This window comes from Myzus persicae, unplaced genomic scaffold (assembly GCF_001856785.1).
Source record: "Myzus persicae strain clone G006 unplaced genomic scaffold, MPER_G0061.0, whole genome shotgun sequence".
Classification (NCBI taxonomy): domain Eukaryota; kingdom Metazoa; phylum Arthropoda; class Insecta; order Hemiptera; family Aphididae; genus Myzus; species Myzus persicae.
Window position 1 is genome coordinate 94929 of NW_019102864.1, and position 20590 is coordinate 115518.

General features: G+C 29.8%; 4 protein-coding genes across 4 annotated transcripts; 1 reads left to right on the forward strand and 3 right to left on the reverse strand.

The window, feature by feature from the left end:
• On the reverse strand, positions 1-3428 carry LOC111033308 (26S proteasome regulatory subunit 10B). The gene is made up of 8 exons (XM_022313989.1): positions 3145-3428; positions 2522-2601; positions 2421-2460; positions 2123-2358; positions 1913-2062; positions 1164-1388; positions 938-1100; positions 1-441 (listed from the first exon to the last, which is right to left on the reverse strand). Exons 1-8 carry the CDS (start codon positions 3245-3247, stop codon positions 251-253), a joined length of 1188 nt encoding a protein of 395 aa, XP_022169681.1. The 5' UTR covers positions 3248-3428; the 3' UTR covers positions 1-250.
• A 5930-nt stretch (positions 3429-9358) lies between these two features.
• Positions 9359-14397, reverse strand: LOC111033291 (endoplasmin). Its single transcript, XM_022313972.1, has 9 exons — positions 13958-14397; positions 13788-13883; positions 12577-12737; positions 12396-12512; positions 11677-12008; positions 10887-11606; positions 10407-10812; positions 10072-10342; positions 9359-9973 (listed from the first exon to the last, which is right to left on the reverse strand). The coding sequence occupies exons 1-9, from the start codon at positions 14010-14012 to the stop codon at positions 9783-9785; spliced, it is 2349 nt and encodes a 782-aa protein (XP_022169664.1). The 5' UTR covers positions 14013-14397; the 3' UTR covers positions 9359-9782.
• Positions 14398-14414: 17 nt separating this feature from the next.
• LOC111033297 (protein FMC1 homolog) lies at positions 14415-14973 on the forward strand. Its single transcript, XM_022313978.1, has one exon. The coding sequence runs from the start codon at positions 14585-14587 to the stop codon at positions 14909-14911; it is 327 nt and encodes a 108-aa protein (XP_022169670.1). The 5' UTR covers positions 14415-14584; the 3' UTR covers positions 14912-14973.
• Positions 14974-15612: 639 nt separating this feature from the next.
• Positions 15613-19728, reverse strand: LOC111033292 (heterogeneous nuclear ribonucleoprotein H2-like). Its single transcript, XM_022313973.1, has 8 exons — positions 19384-19728; positions 18848-19116; positions 18298-18456; positions 17882-18025; positions 17115-17253; positions 16476-16881; positions 16282-16401; positions 15613-16206 (listed from the first exon to the last, which is right to left on the reverse strand). The coding sequence occupies exons 2-8, from the start codon at positions 19095-19097 to the stop codon at positions 15865-15867; spliced, it is 1560 nt and encodes a 519-aa protein (XP_022169665.1). The 5' UTR covers positions 19098-19116; positions 19384-19728; the 3' UTR covers positions 15613-15864.
• Positions 19729-20590: the final 862 nt, after the last annotated feature.

Sequence of the window (20590 nt, forward strand, 5' to 3'; positions counted from 1 at the left end):
AAAAACTATTTTTGTTTAGCTTTCAAATATTTACCAAATTTAATATAAAATAAAAGTATTTCTAGCAGATATTACTGATATTTTTTACAATATTACAAAGTATAAAAGTAATGTTTAATATGTATATAATCATAATAATAGAAATGCTATTGTTTTATTAATGACAATTATCATTTTTTTTTAACACTTTAAATACATCTCTTACCAGCATGATATAATAATACAATTTCATTCTTACTAATACAATTATTTATATTGGTTTATAATCTAATTTAGATTCCAAGTTCTTATTATCTGATACTTTTCTTACAGCTTTCATAAAATCTTCATGAGTTACATAATCTTTTTCAGCACGTATAGCAAAGAGACCAGCCTCAGTGCACACATTACGCAAATCAGCACCATTAAAATTATCAGATAATTTTACAATAGCTTCATAGTCTAAAAAAATAAGTTTTAAATAAATTATTTAAAAAATACAAAATTATGTTTATAAATTACGAATCAGTTTTTTAAATTATAAAGGAAATATAATATATATTTGCAGTAAAAAAAAATACTTTTGGTTTCATCTATCTATTATTTGATGGTCATCCACCTCATAAAAAAAATCTTAACTGTATAATCTATGACAGATTTACTTATTGTGCCATGAAGTATCAATTAATGAATATTCAAAGTAAAAAATTTTTTTTTAATTTACCCATAATATTGATTAAAAATGTATGGAACAATATCTTTTTATGCAATAAAATCCAGTGAAATATTCATCAAATTATTTTTAAAAAATGATTACATGTATGAATGTTCGTAAGCTTTTTATTGATTTTGTTTTTAGTAGTGACTCCAATTATTGCTGACTTATGGTATGAAAAAATACATTAAACTTCCCTTTTAACTACATATCATGTTTGATGAATGCAAACTAAATACGTACCAATCTCTCCTTGTTTAGTAATAGGAGCCGCATGTATTTTCAAAATGTCCAAACGAGCTTGTTCATTAGGTAATGGGATTTCAATTTTACGATCCAAACGTCCAGGTCTTAATAAAGCTGGATCTAATGTATCTGGTCGATTAGTAGCCATTATCATTTTAACCTATTCAGTAATTATTATCCACAAATTAAGTAACTTTAAAATAAATATTAAATAATTACGTACTTGACCTAATGAATCAAAACCATCCATTTGATTCAAAAGTTCCATAAGGGTTCTTTGAATTTCACGATCAGCAGATGTTCCTTCAGAAAATCGACGACCACCAATAGCATCAATTTCATCCATGAATATGATACATGGTTGATGATCTCTAGCATAGTTGAACATCTCTCGAATGAGACGAGCACTCTCACCAATATATTTATCAACAATTGCACTTGACACCACCTAAATTAAAAATATTATTTTTATTAAGAATTTATACAGAATAATTTGATAATCAAGTGACACATTTTCAAATTAATTAAATTGATTAATATTATTTAAACAAATACAATGTACCATACATTCTAACAATACAGTAGAATCTCAATTATTTGGGGTAATGGTGGGGAGTGGTCACACAGATAAATAAAAACAATGGTTTTTTTTACTCAACAAAATACAATTATCTATGACTCTATGTCATATATCTGCCCTACATAACATAGAAAACTATATACTTGAAAATTGCGGTATACATCGTCATATTAATATTGTCAAAAATATTGTTGACATTTGTTGATAGTGTATACAATATTTATTTGACCCTAATAAATCTATTTTTAATACTCTTCACACTTCTGGGTGAAACAATTGACCAACTAATCGCGAACACAAATAATCGAGATATGGTAAATTATGGTTCTACTGTATTAATACAAAATTTTGTTAGTTTAATAAATATTAGTAATAATAAATAAATAACTTACTTTTAAGAAATTGGCATCTAGTTGACTAGCTACAGCCCTAGCCAATAATGTTTTTCCGGTACCTGGAGGGCCATAAAGTAAGCAGCCCTTAGGAGGAGTTATACCAACACGTTGAAACAATTCTGGATTTAACAACGGTAATTCAATAACCTGAAAATATTAATGTTATTAGACTGAATTAATATAGTATGAAAATATAAAAAAATATACCTCTCGCAGTTCACGGATCTGTTCAGATAATCCACCAATAGCTGAGTATGTAACTTCGCCAGGATCTTCATGAGACATTTTATAAACCAATGGATCTACTTCACGAGGCAAATAACGCATTACAGTCAATGTAGTCATATCTAATGCCACTCGGGTACCAGCTTTTAATTTTGCTTTATCGAGTTGACGTCGACATCCAACTACATAACGTGGGCCATTTGTTGCTTTTACAATAACTAGTTAATTAATATCATTATTAATAAATAATTTTTACCAGTTTAAATTTAAAAAAACTTACACTTGTCTTCAGTCAATTGCTTTAAAACTTCACCTACAATCTAAAAATAATAATTTAAGATAAGTACTTAGTTAATACAGTGGATAAAATATTTAACTTACTTGACCAACACTCTGAAGAGCTTTTAAGTCATTTTCAGATTTATCGTACTGTTTTGTTAACTCTTTTGCTTGTTCTCGCACTGTAAAGATAGCAAATATTATACCAAGTACTAAAATATACACAAACACTCATCTACATTAATTAGGTACCTATTAGATATTTTATTTGTAATATAAATAGTAACAAAGAACAGTCGGTATTCTATGTACTTAATGATTTATGTTATTGTGGAATAAAATTGAACAAATTTCGACTTAAAACTGGCACTAAAAATATTCAAAAGTATCTTTGGTTTTTTTTATTATTATTATAATTATTTTAAGAAACATAAATGTACTACTAATAAAATATATCTACGGTGTAGAACACACATTTGCATAACTAAAGACTATTTATTTCCATAAAGATTGGTAAAGCAAATCATTTAATATTGTTTTAAATTAATATCTGTTAATAATTAGTAGTTATAACATTTAAATTTAATACCTAGCTGTTTTTCTATTATCATCAAAATATGAATACAATTAACAATAAATACATTTGTTTAAATATAAAGACACTCCAATAAAGATAATATATACCTAACAAGCAATAATAGTAACAAATATACAACTTTACTTACTTCCTTTTAGACGACTAGAAATCTCTTTATGTTCAATAAGTTTCTTGCGATTCTCCTGTAGAATCTTCTCCCTCACAGGGTCAACTGGAATAACCGATGTCATATTAAGGTAATTAGTTAAACCAAAAAAAAAGAAACAGTTGTAATAGATGAAATTTTTAAAACAACAATTTCAATTCAAGTGACAAAAAATTAAATGTAAGGATGGATTCTGTTTTTGTATTTTAGAGAAGTATTCTTATTTCTTGCGTCTCACCATCCTCGGTTTGCCTTATCATGATGACTAGCACAAAAACATAACGCAAAAGGTTACTGGTTACATTAGTTAACCACGGTACGTTGTATATACTCTTTGGGATTTCAAAAATCGTACCATAGAATATATTCTATGATCGTATTAATACCTCTATGGGTAGAGAAGTAGAGAACTCAATCTTTACTACGATTTAAGATATATCTGAAATCGTGCTCTCTACCTTTAACTTTTAAGGCCATAATATATCATGATAAATTGAATTATATTTTAATTTATCATGCTATATGTGATGTATCACAATCTATAAGTATTGTGGTCTAAGTGAAGGTGAACACGCCATATTAATATGTTATAGAATATAGGCACAGTTTTATAATACCTAATACAAATAAATAATGTCATGCAGCATATTTTGCATTTTGCATAAGCAGTAGCAAAAGCACAAGGCGTGCTGAATGCTAATGCTGAAGTGCAGTGTGCAAAATTTGCCAACTCCATAAGCATAACATGAAGGCTATGGACAGTCAGATAGTTATTATATTAAAATTTAAAATAACATAATATTAATATTATTTCGTATAATGAAAAGTACCTTTACTGAGTAGGTATAGACGGCTGCCTGGTATAAACTAGGTATAATATTATTATAATTTATAGTATATTGTAGAGCACAGTGTTTGGAACGAAAGTCGTTCATGAACTCATGTTCATTAGTGAACGATAGGCGGACGTCATTCGTTTTTCTTGAATTGAACGTGAACGACGTTTATATTTTAATGAATTTGAACGATTTTTAAGCAGGGGCGTAATTTGGGGGGGGGGGGCATGGTGTGCATGAGTAAATACTAAATGACATTTGGTGTAAAAATATTATAGGTACCAACTAAAAATATTTTTTAGATTACATTTTATTTTTTGGCTACAGAATGAGCTACTTATGAGATAAACCTAAGAACCTTTCAACCGTATATTAAATTTTCAATCCTTAGCTAAAAAAATTCAACCATTTTTAAAGTTTTAAATAATAGGTATTGGCAAATTTTCGTTTGACAAACTTTACATAGTAACAACATAAAAATATTTATATTTATTTTAAGATATTAAATATTAATATTGCCTATTACAGTAATATAATATGATAGCAATATACACTATTGACTATTGTCTATTATAATAATTCAATACAGGATGCGGCAGCAAACCCGATGATTTTAACAAAAACTGGTGGGCAGGACTAAAGTGGTAGAGATTTCGGGAATGTTCTTATCGCTTTTAAATACCCGGAATTTATTAATGATAGTTTCATTGGCGCTCAAAATGCATTTCGCCGACAATTTAGTTTATCTCCTCGCGATCCTGTGCCTTCTCGTGTTACCATCGACCTGTGGGTAAAAAACTTTGACTAGCATGACTCAAAAGAGGGGTGGTAGTAAAAAAACTAGACGGACTCAAGAAAATGTAGAGCGGGTGAAATAAGCAGTAGGGAGAAGTTCTCGAAAGTCAGCCAGGCGTCACAGTAAAGAACTTGGCTTAAGTGATCGGACTTTGAGGAGAATATTGAAAAAAATAAGAGAATTTTGAAAAAATGAAGTTTTTAAATTTATAACATAAAATTCCACTTATGTTTTTATTTGTTTGGCGATAAATTAATAAAAAAAATGTTTTTCTATTTTTATTTATTCTTTTCAATCGTCGGATTTGACTGCCGCACCCTGTATAACAAATTCCGGGAAATGAAAGAGCTGACAAAAAAGCACGCCAAGCAATAACCTCCACTAATGCCATTAGACTTAATTGTTATACCCCACACGACGCCAAATTCATAACTAGAACAGTGCCGCAACTTTATAATAAGGTTTTCGTGTGTGACATTTTTTTTGGACCCCTTCCTAGGGGTAAGTATTACAATCTATAAGTGCCAACGTTTTTAGGTTTTGTGTATACCTATATATATAATATATTTTTTTTTTTGGTTCATACGTTTTATTCAATCTGTTTCAAAGGGAACTATAAAAATGAGTGATGGTATAGAATAAGCTAAAATTAATAAACATAAAAAGGCAGACTAAACAGAATATTTCAGAGGCCTCCCAGCACTAAATACCTATAAATGTTGTGTACGTCATCACTCGTCAACCGTCGCCGTTTTCCGCTATCAGCCTGTTGTTCTTCCAACAATTCGATAAACAACGACCCATAGACGCGATAAAAATAGATCTTATAGGAAAATTGATAGTAGGTACTTAAAGAGTTAAAAACGTTGACACTTGAATACTTGATAGGTACCTTTTTCTAAACCTATCATCCTATTTTAACAAACTTCTTACTCAATCTAATATTAGTATACCTACAACTACACTAAAGTTTCAACTTAAAAAAAAAATATTATGAACAATTAAGTTTTGAGTTTTAAGACAATTTCAGTGTTTGCTCCAGGTTGGGCCCGGGGCCCCACAAATGTATGTAAGCCTTGAAGCCCGTGTGCGCCGCACACTCTGCACACCCGGTTTTTGCGGCACTGACCTAGAATAATCTCAAACAACATATGGCAACGGGCATGGAAACAAGGTACCTCAAAATTAAACAAAATTAAACAAAATTAAAAATACCATCCACACATGGCCCTCTCCACCAGACTTCTCGAGAAAAATGGAAACCTCAATCAACAGAATTCGTATAGGACATACATCGATATAACCCACCAGTATCTGATGAAGAAGGAAGATCCACCCCTATGTGCCAGCTGCGGTATTCCTCTCTCAATCAAACACATCATAACTGAATGCCTTTCATTTGAAACGGATTAACGAGAAGCAGGCATTCCAAACATTCTGTCAGAAGCCCTCCACCCAGACAACATAAGACACATGATAACCTTTATTACTAAGTCCAACCTTATCAATAGTATTTAATATGTAACTTATATCACATGTAAATAATTTAGAGTTAAACTCTTTGTTGCCAAAGGCCATAATTGCCGAAGCTTAATTCAAATATATAAAAAAAAAATTCAATATAAATTATTATCTAAGATTGAATTCAAATAATATAAATTATATAATTATTATATAATTATATATTATATTAAATCATATAACACATCTATTACGGTGACGGTGACCTACTCGACACGTCAACTTTTTTTAATTTTGCAAAATTTCTTATGGGTTCAGTGATTCACATATTTTTTCCGTAATTATTTCTTTAAGGAACCAAAAGATACATTTATATGTGTTTCAAACTTTCAACAGACCTATACTGACTTGAGTTAGTTCTATTATGGTCGTAAATTTAATTTATCTTGAAGGGTATTCTTCTTCGAAGCAAGCTTGGTTAGTTTTACTCTCTATAAGTGTCATAAAACGCTTGAAATCGAAATCCAAACCTAAACAAGTCAGGTATAGGAATATCAGTATATCGTATATGTATATCATACACTTTACAGAGTTCAGTTGTATATAGTGTATACAGTGACAATTATTTTGAAAGCTATATTTTGAGCCATATATTAAATTTATTAGGTATTTTTAAAAAGAAAAAATCTCTTATTTTTTAAAAATTTAAATGTAAAAAAATACAGTTGTACATTTTTTTTGTAACAATAATAAGTTATTAATAAATTTCAAGTTTTTTGACACGAAGGATATTCAAAATAGATTTAATGATAAATTCAAATATATTCTCAAAATGTCGGAGTAACTCAAATCAGTATGTACTAAGTTGGAACGCTTAAATAGGTCTATAATTGTGCTCCAAAAAACGGTATCCAGGTAGTATCGGGATTCCACCTAAGGCCTAAAGACATTTTTAAAATTGTATGTATGAATTTTTGTCTTTAACACAAAATATAGGTTATTACTTATTGTTGAATTGTATTCAAAGATGTACAACGTTAAAACGCGTACTAAACAAGGAGCTTAATGATAATATAAGTAGGTACCTAACAAATTTCCTGCAAATCATTACATCCATGTTTGAGGGGTACCCAGTGGTCGAAAAGATGCCTTTCATAATTTATTTAGTTCTCATACATAGCTTAAGCTTAAAGAGTCATCTAAAATAAGTGGAGGGGTGGAAAATGTGAATAATGAAAAGTGGGGGATGCCACCCCACCGCATCCCATTATCCCAATCACTTCCACTTCATACTGGTGATACCTTGAATAATAACTTGTTATATTTTAATCATGAGCTAAAATATCTTAGATCATGATGACTATAACTTCTTATTCGGATGATATATCTTGGTATGTCATAATAATCATTAAATATATTTCAAAATTTATTGAGCTGATTGTGTATTTGTGTGTTTATTTTTTTAAATGCATTAAGAGGATGCTTCTAGCCTACTCCCGCGTGTGTTGTCTCCGTCTTACCAACTTACGACATACCAAATTTTCGATCACTGGTTTGAATAATGTGCCGTTAGTTTTGATGTTAGAGTAAATTTAAGTATTACCTATCATACTTTTAGGTAAGAACATTATCTATGCTTAAGCGTTAGCGGATTTTCGATATTTTCATATTCAAGCAAGATACGAGTGTCGAGTATGTGAAATAACACAAATCAAAAATGCTCACATCTCGCTTGAAAATATCAAAACTAACAGCTCACGATTTAAACTAGGGAACTAAAATGTTCCATGTCTCGTACGAGTGTAAGTCGGAGACAACAAATGCATGGGTAGCGTCCTCTTAAATACAATTTTTCCAAATTTAATTATGCTGCCAAAAATTGTAAACTAATAAAAAAAAAAACTAGTTACTAGATAGTCAAACACGATTAAGAAACACTATTGGTAAAAATAGATTAGACAATTTGATGATAGAAGCTGTTATTGAGGAATTTGCTTCAAAAACCTTAGTCATTTTAGTTAACTTAAGCTCTAAAATATAAACAAAGCAATAATTTAATACTTTGATCCAACAATTTATAAAAATATAATTTGATGGCTATTATGTAATATCAAAATATTACCATATTATTCTTAAATTATTATCTTTTAAAAACATATATCTAATTAGTAATTAGATTTAGAGGGTGTGAAGGATTTTGTCTCCAACAAGTTTGGTTGAAACTTTTCAGGATACTCGGTACATTACATTGCTTCACCTTATCAGGCTGACTATTTAAAAAACAATAAGGATGCCACTGCCTGGCTAACAGCTGAGAAGACGCAAAGACAGGCTCATTTAATTGTATACCTAAAGGCTAAAATTAAGCAATCCAGAGCATGCTAATGTTCCCGACGGCCTACTGTTATTTCATCGTTATAGATTATCCTAAATTTTTAATGTTTAGATAGTTAATTATTTTATATAATAGTTTATAAATAAAAATAAAGATAACCCACATAAGTATGAATTAATTCATCTATCATTTATGTAATAATCATCTAAGATTACCTACAAATATTAAATTATAATTTGTGCTCTAACCTGTTATTAATTTGATGTCTGTGAATAATAAAGTTATAGTTAATGGTCGATTATAACCAAATACCTTATTTAAAATTATAATTCAAAAGCATTTTAAAAACCTAACTTAAATCAAAGAAATCTGATTCGTATTTTCTATAAATCATAATTTTAAATCATCAATTAATGTTAAGAGTAAAACTGAATACATTCAAGGTGTTAAATAACGTAAACATCAGTTTTAAAAAACATGCAAGAGCTGGCTAAAGAAAAATAAATATTTGCATATATCATGAATTAAGATAATCTTCTAAAATAGTCGATGGTGTATCCTAAATGTACAAACAGTTTACATAAAAACTAACATCACTATTTAAATATATTTTTTTTTAAACTTTATTTCAATAAACATACAATCTGTACATTTTTTAACTTAAATGAGCATTGATCATAATATATTAGTAGGCAATAAAATATATATCATCAATGATATTTGTCATATTTTTGAATTTCAGTTCATAATTTCTATTCAACCACTTTATTTACTTTTGACTTCTTTTATTTTAACAAACCCATAATCTGTAATAATTGTAGTAATAAATTTACAAACATAGACAATTTCCAAAACAACTTTGTATTACAATTTAAATGAAAAAAATTATACTAATAAATCAAACAAATAAATATTTTTATAATTAATAATTTGTACAATAAATGTTATGCAGTATGGTGAATAACCCACTAGAAAAGATATTAAATTATTCAGATTTTTAAAAATGTTACAAAATATAATATGTGGTTTGATATTTCATAGGAAAAAATGCACATAAAATTTAAAGTGCTACTGGTAAATATATGATTATAAATACATTACTTATTCGAATAATATGCAGAAATGTCGCAAATCAGACTTATAATTAGATAAACTGATACAGTCTATCTTTAAAATATATTTTTCAACACTTTTATAATTCATCATGATCCAGGGATTCTTCTTTATCTTCCTCTTCTTCTACTTGTTGATCACCAACTGATTCTTCGTCATCATAACTAACTTTTTCATCTAATGGAATGCCTAATGATTGCCTCATTAGAACTTCAACGCTTTCAGCAAAATCTGCAGATTCTTGGAGCATAAATCCTGACCGTAAAGTTGCTAAACAATAAAAATTTATAATTTATATTTAATTATTATTTATAATTAAGTACTTGTGATGTAAACATATTTAACCAACATTGACAAAACTAAATTACCTGTTCTAAATAACATAACTGCAATATCTTTTGCTTTTTGGTCTTCAGGATCATCTCTTACTCTTCTTAACAAATCTTTTATAAGAGGATGACGAGGATTTATTTCAAGAGATTTACGCTGCTTTAAATAAAACTCTCTCTGTGGATCATCAGCTTTTTGGTGAGCATTAGATAAGGCTAATCTTTCCATATTACCAGTCCAACCAAACATTCCAGCAACAAGAGCACAGGGTGATTCAGCCAAGCGATCTGATACAACTGCTTTTGAAATCTACACAGTACACTCATATAAATATAACATAATACAAGAGATAACAAAGCTTTTTGTAACTTACTTGATCTTTAAGAGCATTTTCGCCAAACCATTTTGTAAGTGGTTCAAATTGAACTTTCAATTCTTCAGCCTTTTCTTTATTTTCAGTAAGAGAAACACCCTCTTTAGCCACATTTTGGAACTTTTTACCTTCAAACTCTGGAATAGCTGACAATGTGTATTCGTCTACTGCTTCAACTAGATACAGAACTTCATATCCCTTGCGAATAATGCCCTCAACAAAAGGAGAACGTTCAAGTTCTGCCTTACTAGAACCAGCAATGTAATAAATATGTTCCTGCTTTTCGCTCATACGTTTCACGTAATCTGCTAATGATGTAGGAGTCTCTTCAACAGATGACTGGAACCGCAGCAACTTGGCAAGACGAGCTCGATTAGATGGATCTTCAATAATACCCAATTTTATGCTATAAAATTGAAGAAAATTAGAATAGTACTTATGAAAAACAGTAATATTGTTTAGTTAACATTGTTTACTTACTTTGTAGAATATTCAGCCCAGAATTTCTTGTATGTTTCAGCATCCAATTTTTTAAGCATATCTAAAGCTTTACGAATAAGTTTTTTCTTGATAATTTTAAGTAACTTATGTTGTTGTAAGACTTCACGTGAAACATTTAATGGTAAATCGTCCGAATCTACTATTCCTTGAAGGAAACTTAAATACTTTGGCAATAAATCAGTAAATTCATCTGTTATAAATACTCTTCTAACATAAAGCTTGATGTTATCTGTTACTGTACCATATTTGTTAAAGGTATCTGATGGTTGTGCAGATGGAACATAAAGCAAGGATTTAAATGATACTTCGCCTTCAGCATTAAAATGGGTATAACTCAACGGATCCTTGGTATCTTTAGTTAGCGCCTTGTAAAATTCATCATACTCATTTGCTTCTACGTCATCAGGTTTTCGAGTCCATATAGGTTTATGGTTATTAAGGATTTCCCAATCCCAAACAGTCTTTTCAACCTTTTTAGTTTTTGGTGTTTCTTCTTTAGCATCTTCTACTGCTGCATCATCTTCTTCTGTCTTTTCTTCATTTTCTGGCTGCTCATCTTCTTCAATTGGCTCTTCTACAGTTTCAGTTTTGCTTGACCATAAATAAATAGGGAAGTTGATAAACTGTGAGTATTTTTTCACTAAATTTTTCAGAGTATTTATTTCTAAATTATCAATGGCTTCTTCTTTCAGTTGTAAACTAAAATATGAATAAAAAAATCCTATCAAATTAGAATACGTAGAATTTTTAAATATTAATTTTAACAAACCTAATTTGTGTTCCTCTCTTAAGTGTTGGTCCTCTGGGGTCTTCAACAATAGAAAAACTGTTGGCATCTGATTCCCATATATATTGTTTATCGTCGTTGTGTTTGGTGGTAACCAAAACTTTGTCAGCAACAAGAAAAGCAGAATAAAATCCAACACCAAATTGTCCAATCATGTCATTCATATTTTTATCTTGACCATCTCCAGAGTTCAAATTACTTAAAAACTCAGCGGTACCAGATTTCGCAATGGTACCCAGATTTTTTACCAGATCTTCACGAGTCATACCGATTCCTGTATCAGTTATATGCAACATCCCAGATTCTTTGTTCACCTAATTTACAATTTAATTATTAAAAACCAATCACTGTTAATTAATAATAAGTACATAATGAACCTCAAGGAAATGTTAGGTACTTAAACTTCAATTTAGTGATAAAAAAGTAACAGAGACATAACTGTTTTGATATAAACAAGCTATTGATACAAACCAAGTTATAACTTTAAAAAAAAAAAAAATATATTAAACAAAGTTCTATTTAATGTGTTGCCATTGGGTGGCTTTTTTTTCATGAGCTCATTTTAAAAATAAATTTATATATCCGCACACATGCTTATTGTAAATTATATATTACAGATTGTTTGTTTTAAAATAAAGTTCAAATAAATCAATCATGTCAATATAGATATGTTTTTAAAAATACTTGACATTAGACATTACCTTGATTCTAATAGAAAGTTCATTAGTTGCATCCAAAAGATTGGCATTAGACAATGCCAACAATCGTATCTTATCTAAAGCATCTGAAGCATTGGAAATAAGTTCTCTTAAGAAAATCTAAAAACAACAATAAATTAGTATTATTTTGTATTTATTAAAACAATTAAAAAATAATATTTACTTCTTTATTTCTATATAATGAATTGATAATAAGTTTCATCATTCGATTAACTTCAGCTTGGAAAGTAAATGTTTCAGCTTGGTCCTTCAGCTCTCGTAACTGTGCAGCATTTAATCCATCTAATTTGATTCGTTCTTCGGCATTTAAAACAACTTTATCATCTGAAATAAAATTGAATTTTAGCATTTTAAAAACATTAGTTTAAGTTGAAATTGTTAATATAACTTTATTGTAAGGTTTACATTATAAAAACCTTAAAAAACATCTGTTACAGACAGACCGGGATAAGCTTAATTGATAAACTAATAGATAAATAATAAATAACGACATAAAAATAAAATAGTGAGAAGGCCCTTTAATGATACTTTATCATGACATTTTTTATATTAGTTAAAATAATATGTAATGCAATGTATTCACTGTATGTTTGCAAAATATATATCTATCTTGTAACAATAACAATAATCTACATTTTTTATAGCATTATATATCTTAACAATGTACCTCAGTATTAAACAAATAAATTATCTGCAACAATCCTACACGCAGATAAAAATAACAGTTTTAACTAAATCTCATGATTTAAAAAAAACAAGCCAGAAGATGATCATTTTAATTTAGTTAAAATAGTCTAAATAATTTTGCTCTTTAGTAAATAATTAAGAAAACTTTTTAAGTAATAAAATATTAAATAAACTCTAAGTAAAGGAGCTAGATTCTAACTACACATTTGAATTTGTCTTAAATTTCGTATTTATGTAAATATCTCAGATACAGATAAGAAGTTTGAATTTTTGTTATAATTTAATCAATCATATGTATGAAATTTATATCTAGATATTATGTTAAGATAATGTTAAATGTTAAATAACAAAAAAATAAAGGGAGGTTTAAAAATTATAATATTACATTTTTATGCAAATGTAATTAAATTATAAGGATGAAAATCATAAATGAATAATGTACTTTAATTGATATAATCAGATTTTTAGAGCAACTCTAAATTTTGAATGGTTTGGTTAAGTTTTTATCTATTGACTGTATCGAATGAGTCTTAAGTTGTATAAATCAATCATTTTGAACAAAAATACTTTTCGAATGATCTAAATTAACCTTTACCAATTTGGAACACAATTTCAACAAGTTTTTTTTAACTAGCCTGAGGTACACATTTTAAAACAAAACATAAATGATACATTAAAAAAATTTACCAGTAACTGCTCCTTCTTTGCTAGCACCTTCAACGGTTGCGTCAACCGTAAAAGTTTTGATTATTTCTCCCTCGACTTCTTCGGCTATACACCGTTCTAAGGGTGACAGGAAAATAGTTTGTTAATAATCAGAGGTGGATCGTGTAAGCAAAAGTCCACAGCAAACTTACCGGCTATCGGCGATAACGCCAGGGCCACAAGTAAAAGATACTTGAGTTTCAACATGTCGACGCAACTTTTGGTCAACGTGTAGAAACGAAATCTAACTGTCACAGAAACGACACGAATGTAATCGCGAAACGCTCTCGGAAGTCAGTGAACTGTCGAGTGGAGTGCACTAAGCACCGGGCACTAGAAAAAACTACCGTAATATGGAGATGTGCCGCCGAATTATAACTTATAAATGTAAATGTGGACCAATGGGAACGCTACACGAACACGGGACCGGCCAATCGGACGCCACTATGTGGCTTTTCTTCGGAAAAACACGATGTGAAGTTGGTGACGTCACTTTGGTCATGCGTCACGCCAATACGGGATTAGTTTGGCGCTGAGTGGCTGCATATCTTAAAACTGCAGCTGTTGGCATGCCGGTCGTGAACCAAGATAACAGAACTGATAAAAAAAAAATGATAAATTAACTTATTAACAAATAAATAATAACAATACGTCTTGGGGCCATCGGGTACTGTAAATGTTTTTTTAGTATTTTAAATTTTTTGATTGTTATTTTAAAGGGAAACCGGATGTAATCGACCTTCGTGTACAAGAGACAAGACTCGCCAAACGCATTCGAAATGTTCGGAAAGACTTCGCTTGGCCTCCTACGATCGCTCACTCGTGAGTTTCGGTACGTCGCGTCCGGCGGCAAGTTACTCGACCGACCTCTAATACGGTTGATACTATCTGAATACCGATCAAATCAAGTTACTCCGGCTCAGTACTGCCGCGGCCCCGACGAGATGTTGTGGGTGGCCGACACATACTTGCAGTACATACGATCACAACGCATATGCCGCGAGCTCACCGACAAACATCAGAGACGTGAAAAAACCGTTCAAGAAACGGCGGATATGATTGGTTTTAGACTACCATCCGCACCAACGAACGACAAACACAATTAAAATGTTCAATGTAAAATGTATTTGTCTGTATGTATATAGTATATAGAATTCTGTGAAGATTATTATCTATTTTTATTCCTTTACTACCTAATCTGGAAATTTCTACAATTTAAATTCTACGGGTATATCCATGTACATACATGCTGGGATAAACAAACTGCCAAAGCACAAGGATGCCCTTGGTGTTTTCGTAAAAATTGTTTCTTATTTAAGTTGGTACCGTTAAAAACCATATATTGTTTAACCATAAATGATATTTTAATCGCAACACTAATTGTAATCCTCACTTTGAAATCTTATCTTAATTTTCCACACATAGGGTAACATTATGTACAAAACCAAACAGTGATCACATGTTTTACCACTTTTACCCTATAATAGTGGTGTTTAGTGAAATTATGATTAACAGGCATTTAAAAAAATGTTATAATTCATTTTTCAGAAGCTTTATTACAAATACTAATATTAATTAATATAAAATTGTTTCCTTAACGTATAAATTAAAAAATAGAAATTATGCAACGCAAGTTACAATTTATAAAAAAAGGATTATTTTTATTAACATTAAAATGCAATTTCCATTCTCCAAGTACTTCAAATTTTAAGATTCCACAACATAAAATTATCTTATATTAGGATAATAGGAAAATTATTTTACAACATATGTCCTAAAATGTTGTGACAAAATAAGCGTGTTCTCATATTTTTCAAAATAAATTATATTACAAAATCATTATATGTGAATACACCATAAATTAGGTAGTCAAAATTAAATATAACACTTGAATGGTAAAACTAACACGAGTTAGTACTTAAATTAAAAGAGCATAATCATAATTACTTGTATTATTAGTTTAAGAAATAAAAAAAAAACATCAATCTGCTGCAAACATATGATAATACTTTAAAGTTTAAAGTCAAACAATTTATTTTATTTATATTTATCATCAATTTTAAAAGGGGTTAAATTTAGGACCAGGTCCAGACATATTTCTTGGTCCAGAAGGTCTTGGATATCCACCTCCACCCATATTGTTAGAAAAAAATGAATTGGGAGGACCAGAGTTATCATTACGCCGAGAAAATGTGTTGTTTCCAAAAGAATTTCCACCGCCACCGCTGCTGCTGCCTCCACCAAATGAATTGTTTCCAAATCCTCCAAAGTTCCCACCATTGCCTGAATTAGGTGGTCCCATATCATCCATACTAAAGTTATTACCACCAGAACCTGGTCCTCCTCCTACCGGTCCATCCATAAACAATTCAATGTATCTATGTTGCATGTATGTTTTATCCTATAAATTTTAATAGTTCATATTTTTTACTATATAATAATATAAATTATTAAGTAATAGTTAAAATGTATTTACTTTAGACATAGCTCGCATAGCATCTTCTTTGTTACCAAATTCAACATTTGCTTCTCCAGATGGTCGATTATTGTTATTGAAAAGAATACGTATATCAACGGGCTCCAATGGATCAAAAAACTAATTTGAAATATTCATAAAAATATTGATACAAAAAAAATTATAATTAATAATTAAAATATAAATATACTAACTGTAGCTATATCATCTTCATTTGCTTTAAAAGGTAATCCTCTCATATGTACAACGTATAGTGGTCTACTTGGTGGAGCATTCCAGTTATTATTATTCCATCCTCCTCCTCCACCACCTCCACTACTGCCGCCCATCATACCTTGGCCACCTCCACCACCGCCTCTTGGTCCACCCATACTTCTGCCACTATTCCATGGATCACCTCCATTATCATAGCCATTATTGCCAAATGACTTCATACTACGTCCAGTTCTCATGGGCATATCAAAGTACCGTCCACTACCACCACTGCCACCACCACTACTAGCAAAACGATCCATTCTGTCATATGGAGTTTGTCTAGGTCTTCTTTGCAGTGCTTGATTGCGAATTTCTGCTAAACTACTGCGGAATATCTCAATATATCTAAAGAATCATAAAAAACGAGTAATTTATGAAGTATTAAACATTAAGTAAAATTATACTATGGTAGAAATAATTAAAATTTAATTTAATAAGAATCAAAAATAAAAATAAAAACAAACCACAAATAAGGAGGAGCGAAGGATTACCCTCCCGGCCTCCCTTTGTTTAACTACATGTGATTATATTACCCGCCAATTTTTCACCGGGATAATAAATATAGGAAGACACCCCACCTGTGTCCTATTTTCTCCTTGTGTTTCTGCAGAGCTTTCTCTGCATTCTCTCTGTCTACAAATTGTACAAAAGCTTCCCCCGTACTCCGCCCCGTGAAGTCGGTTGCTATGGTTATACCGTCTGGTGTCATCTCCAACCCTGTTGCCCACAATACAACCAATCATAGATAACCCAATCATTAGCACAACCAAAAACACAAAAAGTTCAATTAACAAAAGGTAAATATTATCAAGTTTGAACATTTTTATAAAATTTGAAGACAAGGCAATTCATTAAGATCATTTTATTAACTATAATAAATTTAAACTTGTGATATTCAAAAATTTAAAACAATATATCTACTACATCTTTTTTTGTACAAAACATTTTGGTATAATGACTAGTCATTACTTATAACTCCATTTTTAACTATCCAGCTCAATATTTAAATATAGCCTAAACAACTTGATATTTTAAGCAGTAAACCACTTATATTTAACTGAGGACAAATAGCTTACTAGTTATTATAATTTTATGTTTAGTGGAATGAAATTGAGTGGTTATGTTGTCTTCACAAATAAACTAAAAAAAATTATAAGCTTTACCTAGTAAAGATGCTGTTAGGCATAAAATAAAAACTGTTAAACAAATATCACAAAACTAATTTAAAATATAAATCTTATTGAATCACCAAGACAAAGCAAATTTATAAGTAACCCAAAAATTAGCAAGATAAATAAAAAAATAAAATACAATCAATGTATATAAATTAAATAGAAAAGTATACCTTGGAAGAATTGTACAATGTCATCCTTAGTAGATCCAAAGGGAAGACCTCTTAAACGAACACAATTATCATCTAGCACGCTGTCAAGTGTTGAACCAGTTTTTTTAATAACCCATTCCATTTCTGAACGTTTTGATCGAAACACTAAAAAAAATATATACAAACGATTAAGAAGTTTAAAAATATATATTCAACTAACTGTGGACTATTCTAGATTATGAGTGGAATAAGAAAGTTATTTGTTTTATAATTTTAACCAGCTCAAAAATATGTAACACGAGCAGAACACCAGAAACCTTTTCCCCCTCTTATTGAATGTTCTACCCATCAAATTAATGGAGTTTAAGTATGAGCCATATTTTGGAATCACATCAGTGTTAAAACTAACACATTATTAAACATAATTTGAGTATAACCTTCAATGTAACGATTGCCCATATGCTCTCTATCTTTCTTCAGAGCAGCTTTAAGATCTTCTTCGGATTCCATTTCTACATAAGCTTCACCACTAGGTCTTCCTTCCCTAGCCATAGTCAAATGTACTCCAGCAGCACCATCTTTAACCTTTGCTTCACCTACATAATATATAAAATAATAACATTTAATTTATTTTAAGTATTAAACTATTACTACATCTATTGAACTACACACCTGCAAATTTGTAATTTAATATAAAATAATGATGAAATGATATAAATTCTATTCAGAAAAGAGTACACCAGTTTACACAAGATTTTGCACATTGCCAGGCAATATCTGTACAACAGAATAGTGAATGACCGGTAGCTGTATAGATAATGAATGAAATTATGATTATGGACTAACAAGTAGTAAAGCCTGAATGTATGGAAACAATTTCGGTTACCAGTGGTGGAGGATGGATGAACAAATTCAACCGATTTTTTGTTCGCTGGCATGTGTGCTCGATTTGAATAAGATGAATATTATAGTTTGCTCTTAACTTACCCAGTATGCTTAAAAATTTGATTATATCATCAGCTGTGGCCGACCATGGTAGGCCACGCATTTTCACAACAAATCCTTCATTTGACTGACAATCATCTTCATCAGTTTGTTCATTAGATCTTTTTTGGTCGTCATTAATTTGTGGTTGCGATGATGGTTGTTGTTGCTGCTGCTGCTGCTGTTGTTGTTGTTGTTGTTGTTGTGGCTGCTGCTGCTGCTGCTGTGGTGGTTGTTGTTGCTGTTGATTCATTGTATCTAAATTATGAATACTACAAAAAAAATATTAAAATTAAAATATAAAGCAGATATGATACAAGATTATAAAAGTAAACTTTTGGAATATATCAATTATCAATTCATATTAGTTCAAAATCGAATGTACAAGAAGTTATAATACAGTGAAACGCACCAACCTATATCAGACTCGAATTTTGATATAAGTTGATGCATAACAAATTTTTCTCGTTAAGAATCTTATATGTAACTAAAATAACTCAAGTATAAAACTTATTATGTAGATAATTGTATCTTCATACCTTTTATGTTAATATTAGCGTAGCTATAAATTAGAAAAATAATTTGATGTGAATTGAACAACTAAATTTAAAAAATTACAATTATCATGTTTAATAATATCGTATTAGAGAGAAATATGTGTGACAATTCAAAAACACAAATCGGCTCATGAAAACACACAGAAACTGTATTCTTAGAACGTAACTAAAGTATTCAACTTCGTAAACCGTAATATTTTATATAATGTAGAATGTACCAAACAACAATAAATATTAAATGGCACTAGGAAAATATTGAAATGAAATAAATATAATAAGAGGAGAGCAAACCATAAGTGCAAACATGCACAAATTGTAGACAAAATGGCTGTCTTTAGCGTTTGTTTATACATTATCCCCAATTCCTAACGTTTTCTCATCCATGAATTATTTCTTAATAATTTCTCATTCATGATAAACCGCCAATTCAAATTTAATTTTTCTGGTTTCGTATGAAAACAGATCTTACTGGTTTCTAATTTTGATTCAACATCAACATTTTATAGTACCTATTATTTAAATTCAGTTTCTGAGTATTTTTAAATTTTCTAGATTCATACGACCTAATGAAAACTATATATATTAATATATTATAGCATATTACAAAAATAATAAAGATGACCCAACAATTATTATTTTACCTTACAAATTTATTAGTTTTTTGCTTCTTTGCTATGATTTTGTTCTATTTATTGGAAATTATAATTACATAACTATAATTAGATAAACAATGCTTTGACGCTTGTGAACCAGTGACTTGTTTTGTATTAATTTAAAATCAATATTTTACCTTTCTGACTTTCTGTTAAAATCTCTTTTATATGGTTTTTAAGAATATATTTTTACAGCATATTTGTTCATTTTTGATGCATGATCTCACGAATGCATACTTTTAAGAACAAATTTCATGATTCAAAGCTCTGGATGTAATATGTATCACCATTCACCAATACCTCTCCCTCCCTCCCACAAGTGTTGGAGAAGTTTTTTTTTGGTAATTTAATTATATTACTAATTCCTTATCGAAATTTTAATTTAATTATTTTTAAGTTTCTTTTTTTTTTATTCGGTCAAGTTATACTACTTTGAGTTTAAAAAGTAATTCAATTAATATAGAAATTACACTTTTCAAAAATTTAACTGGAGATTAAAAAAATAAAATCCATGTTGTATACGACAATAAACATAA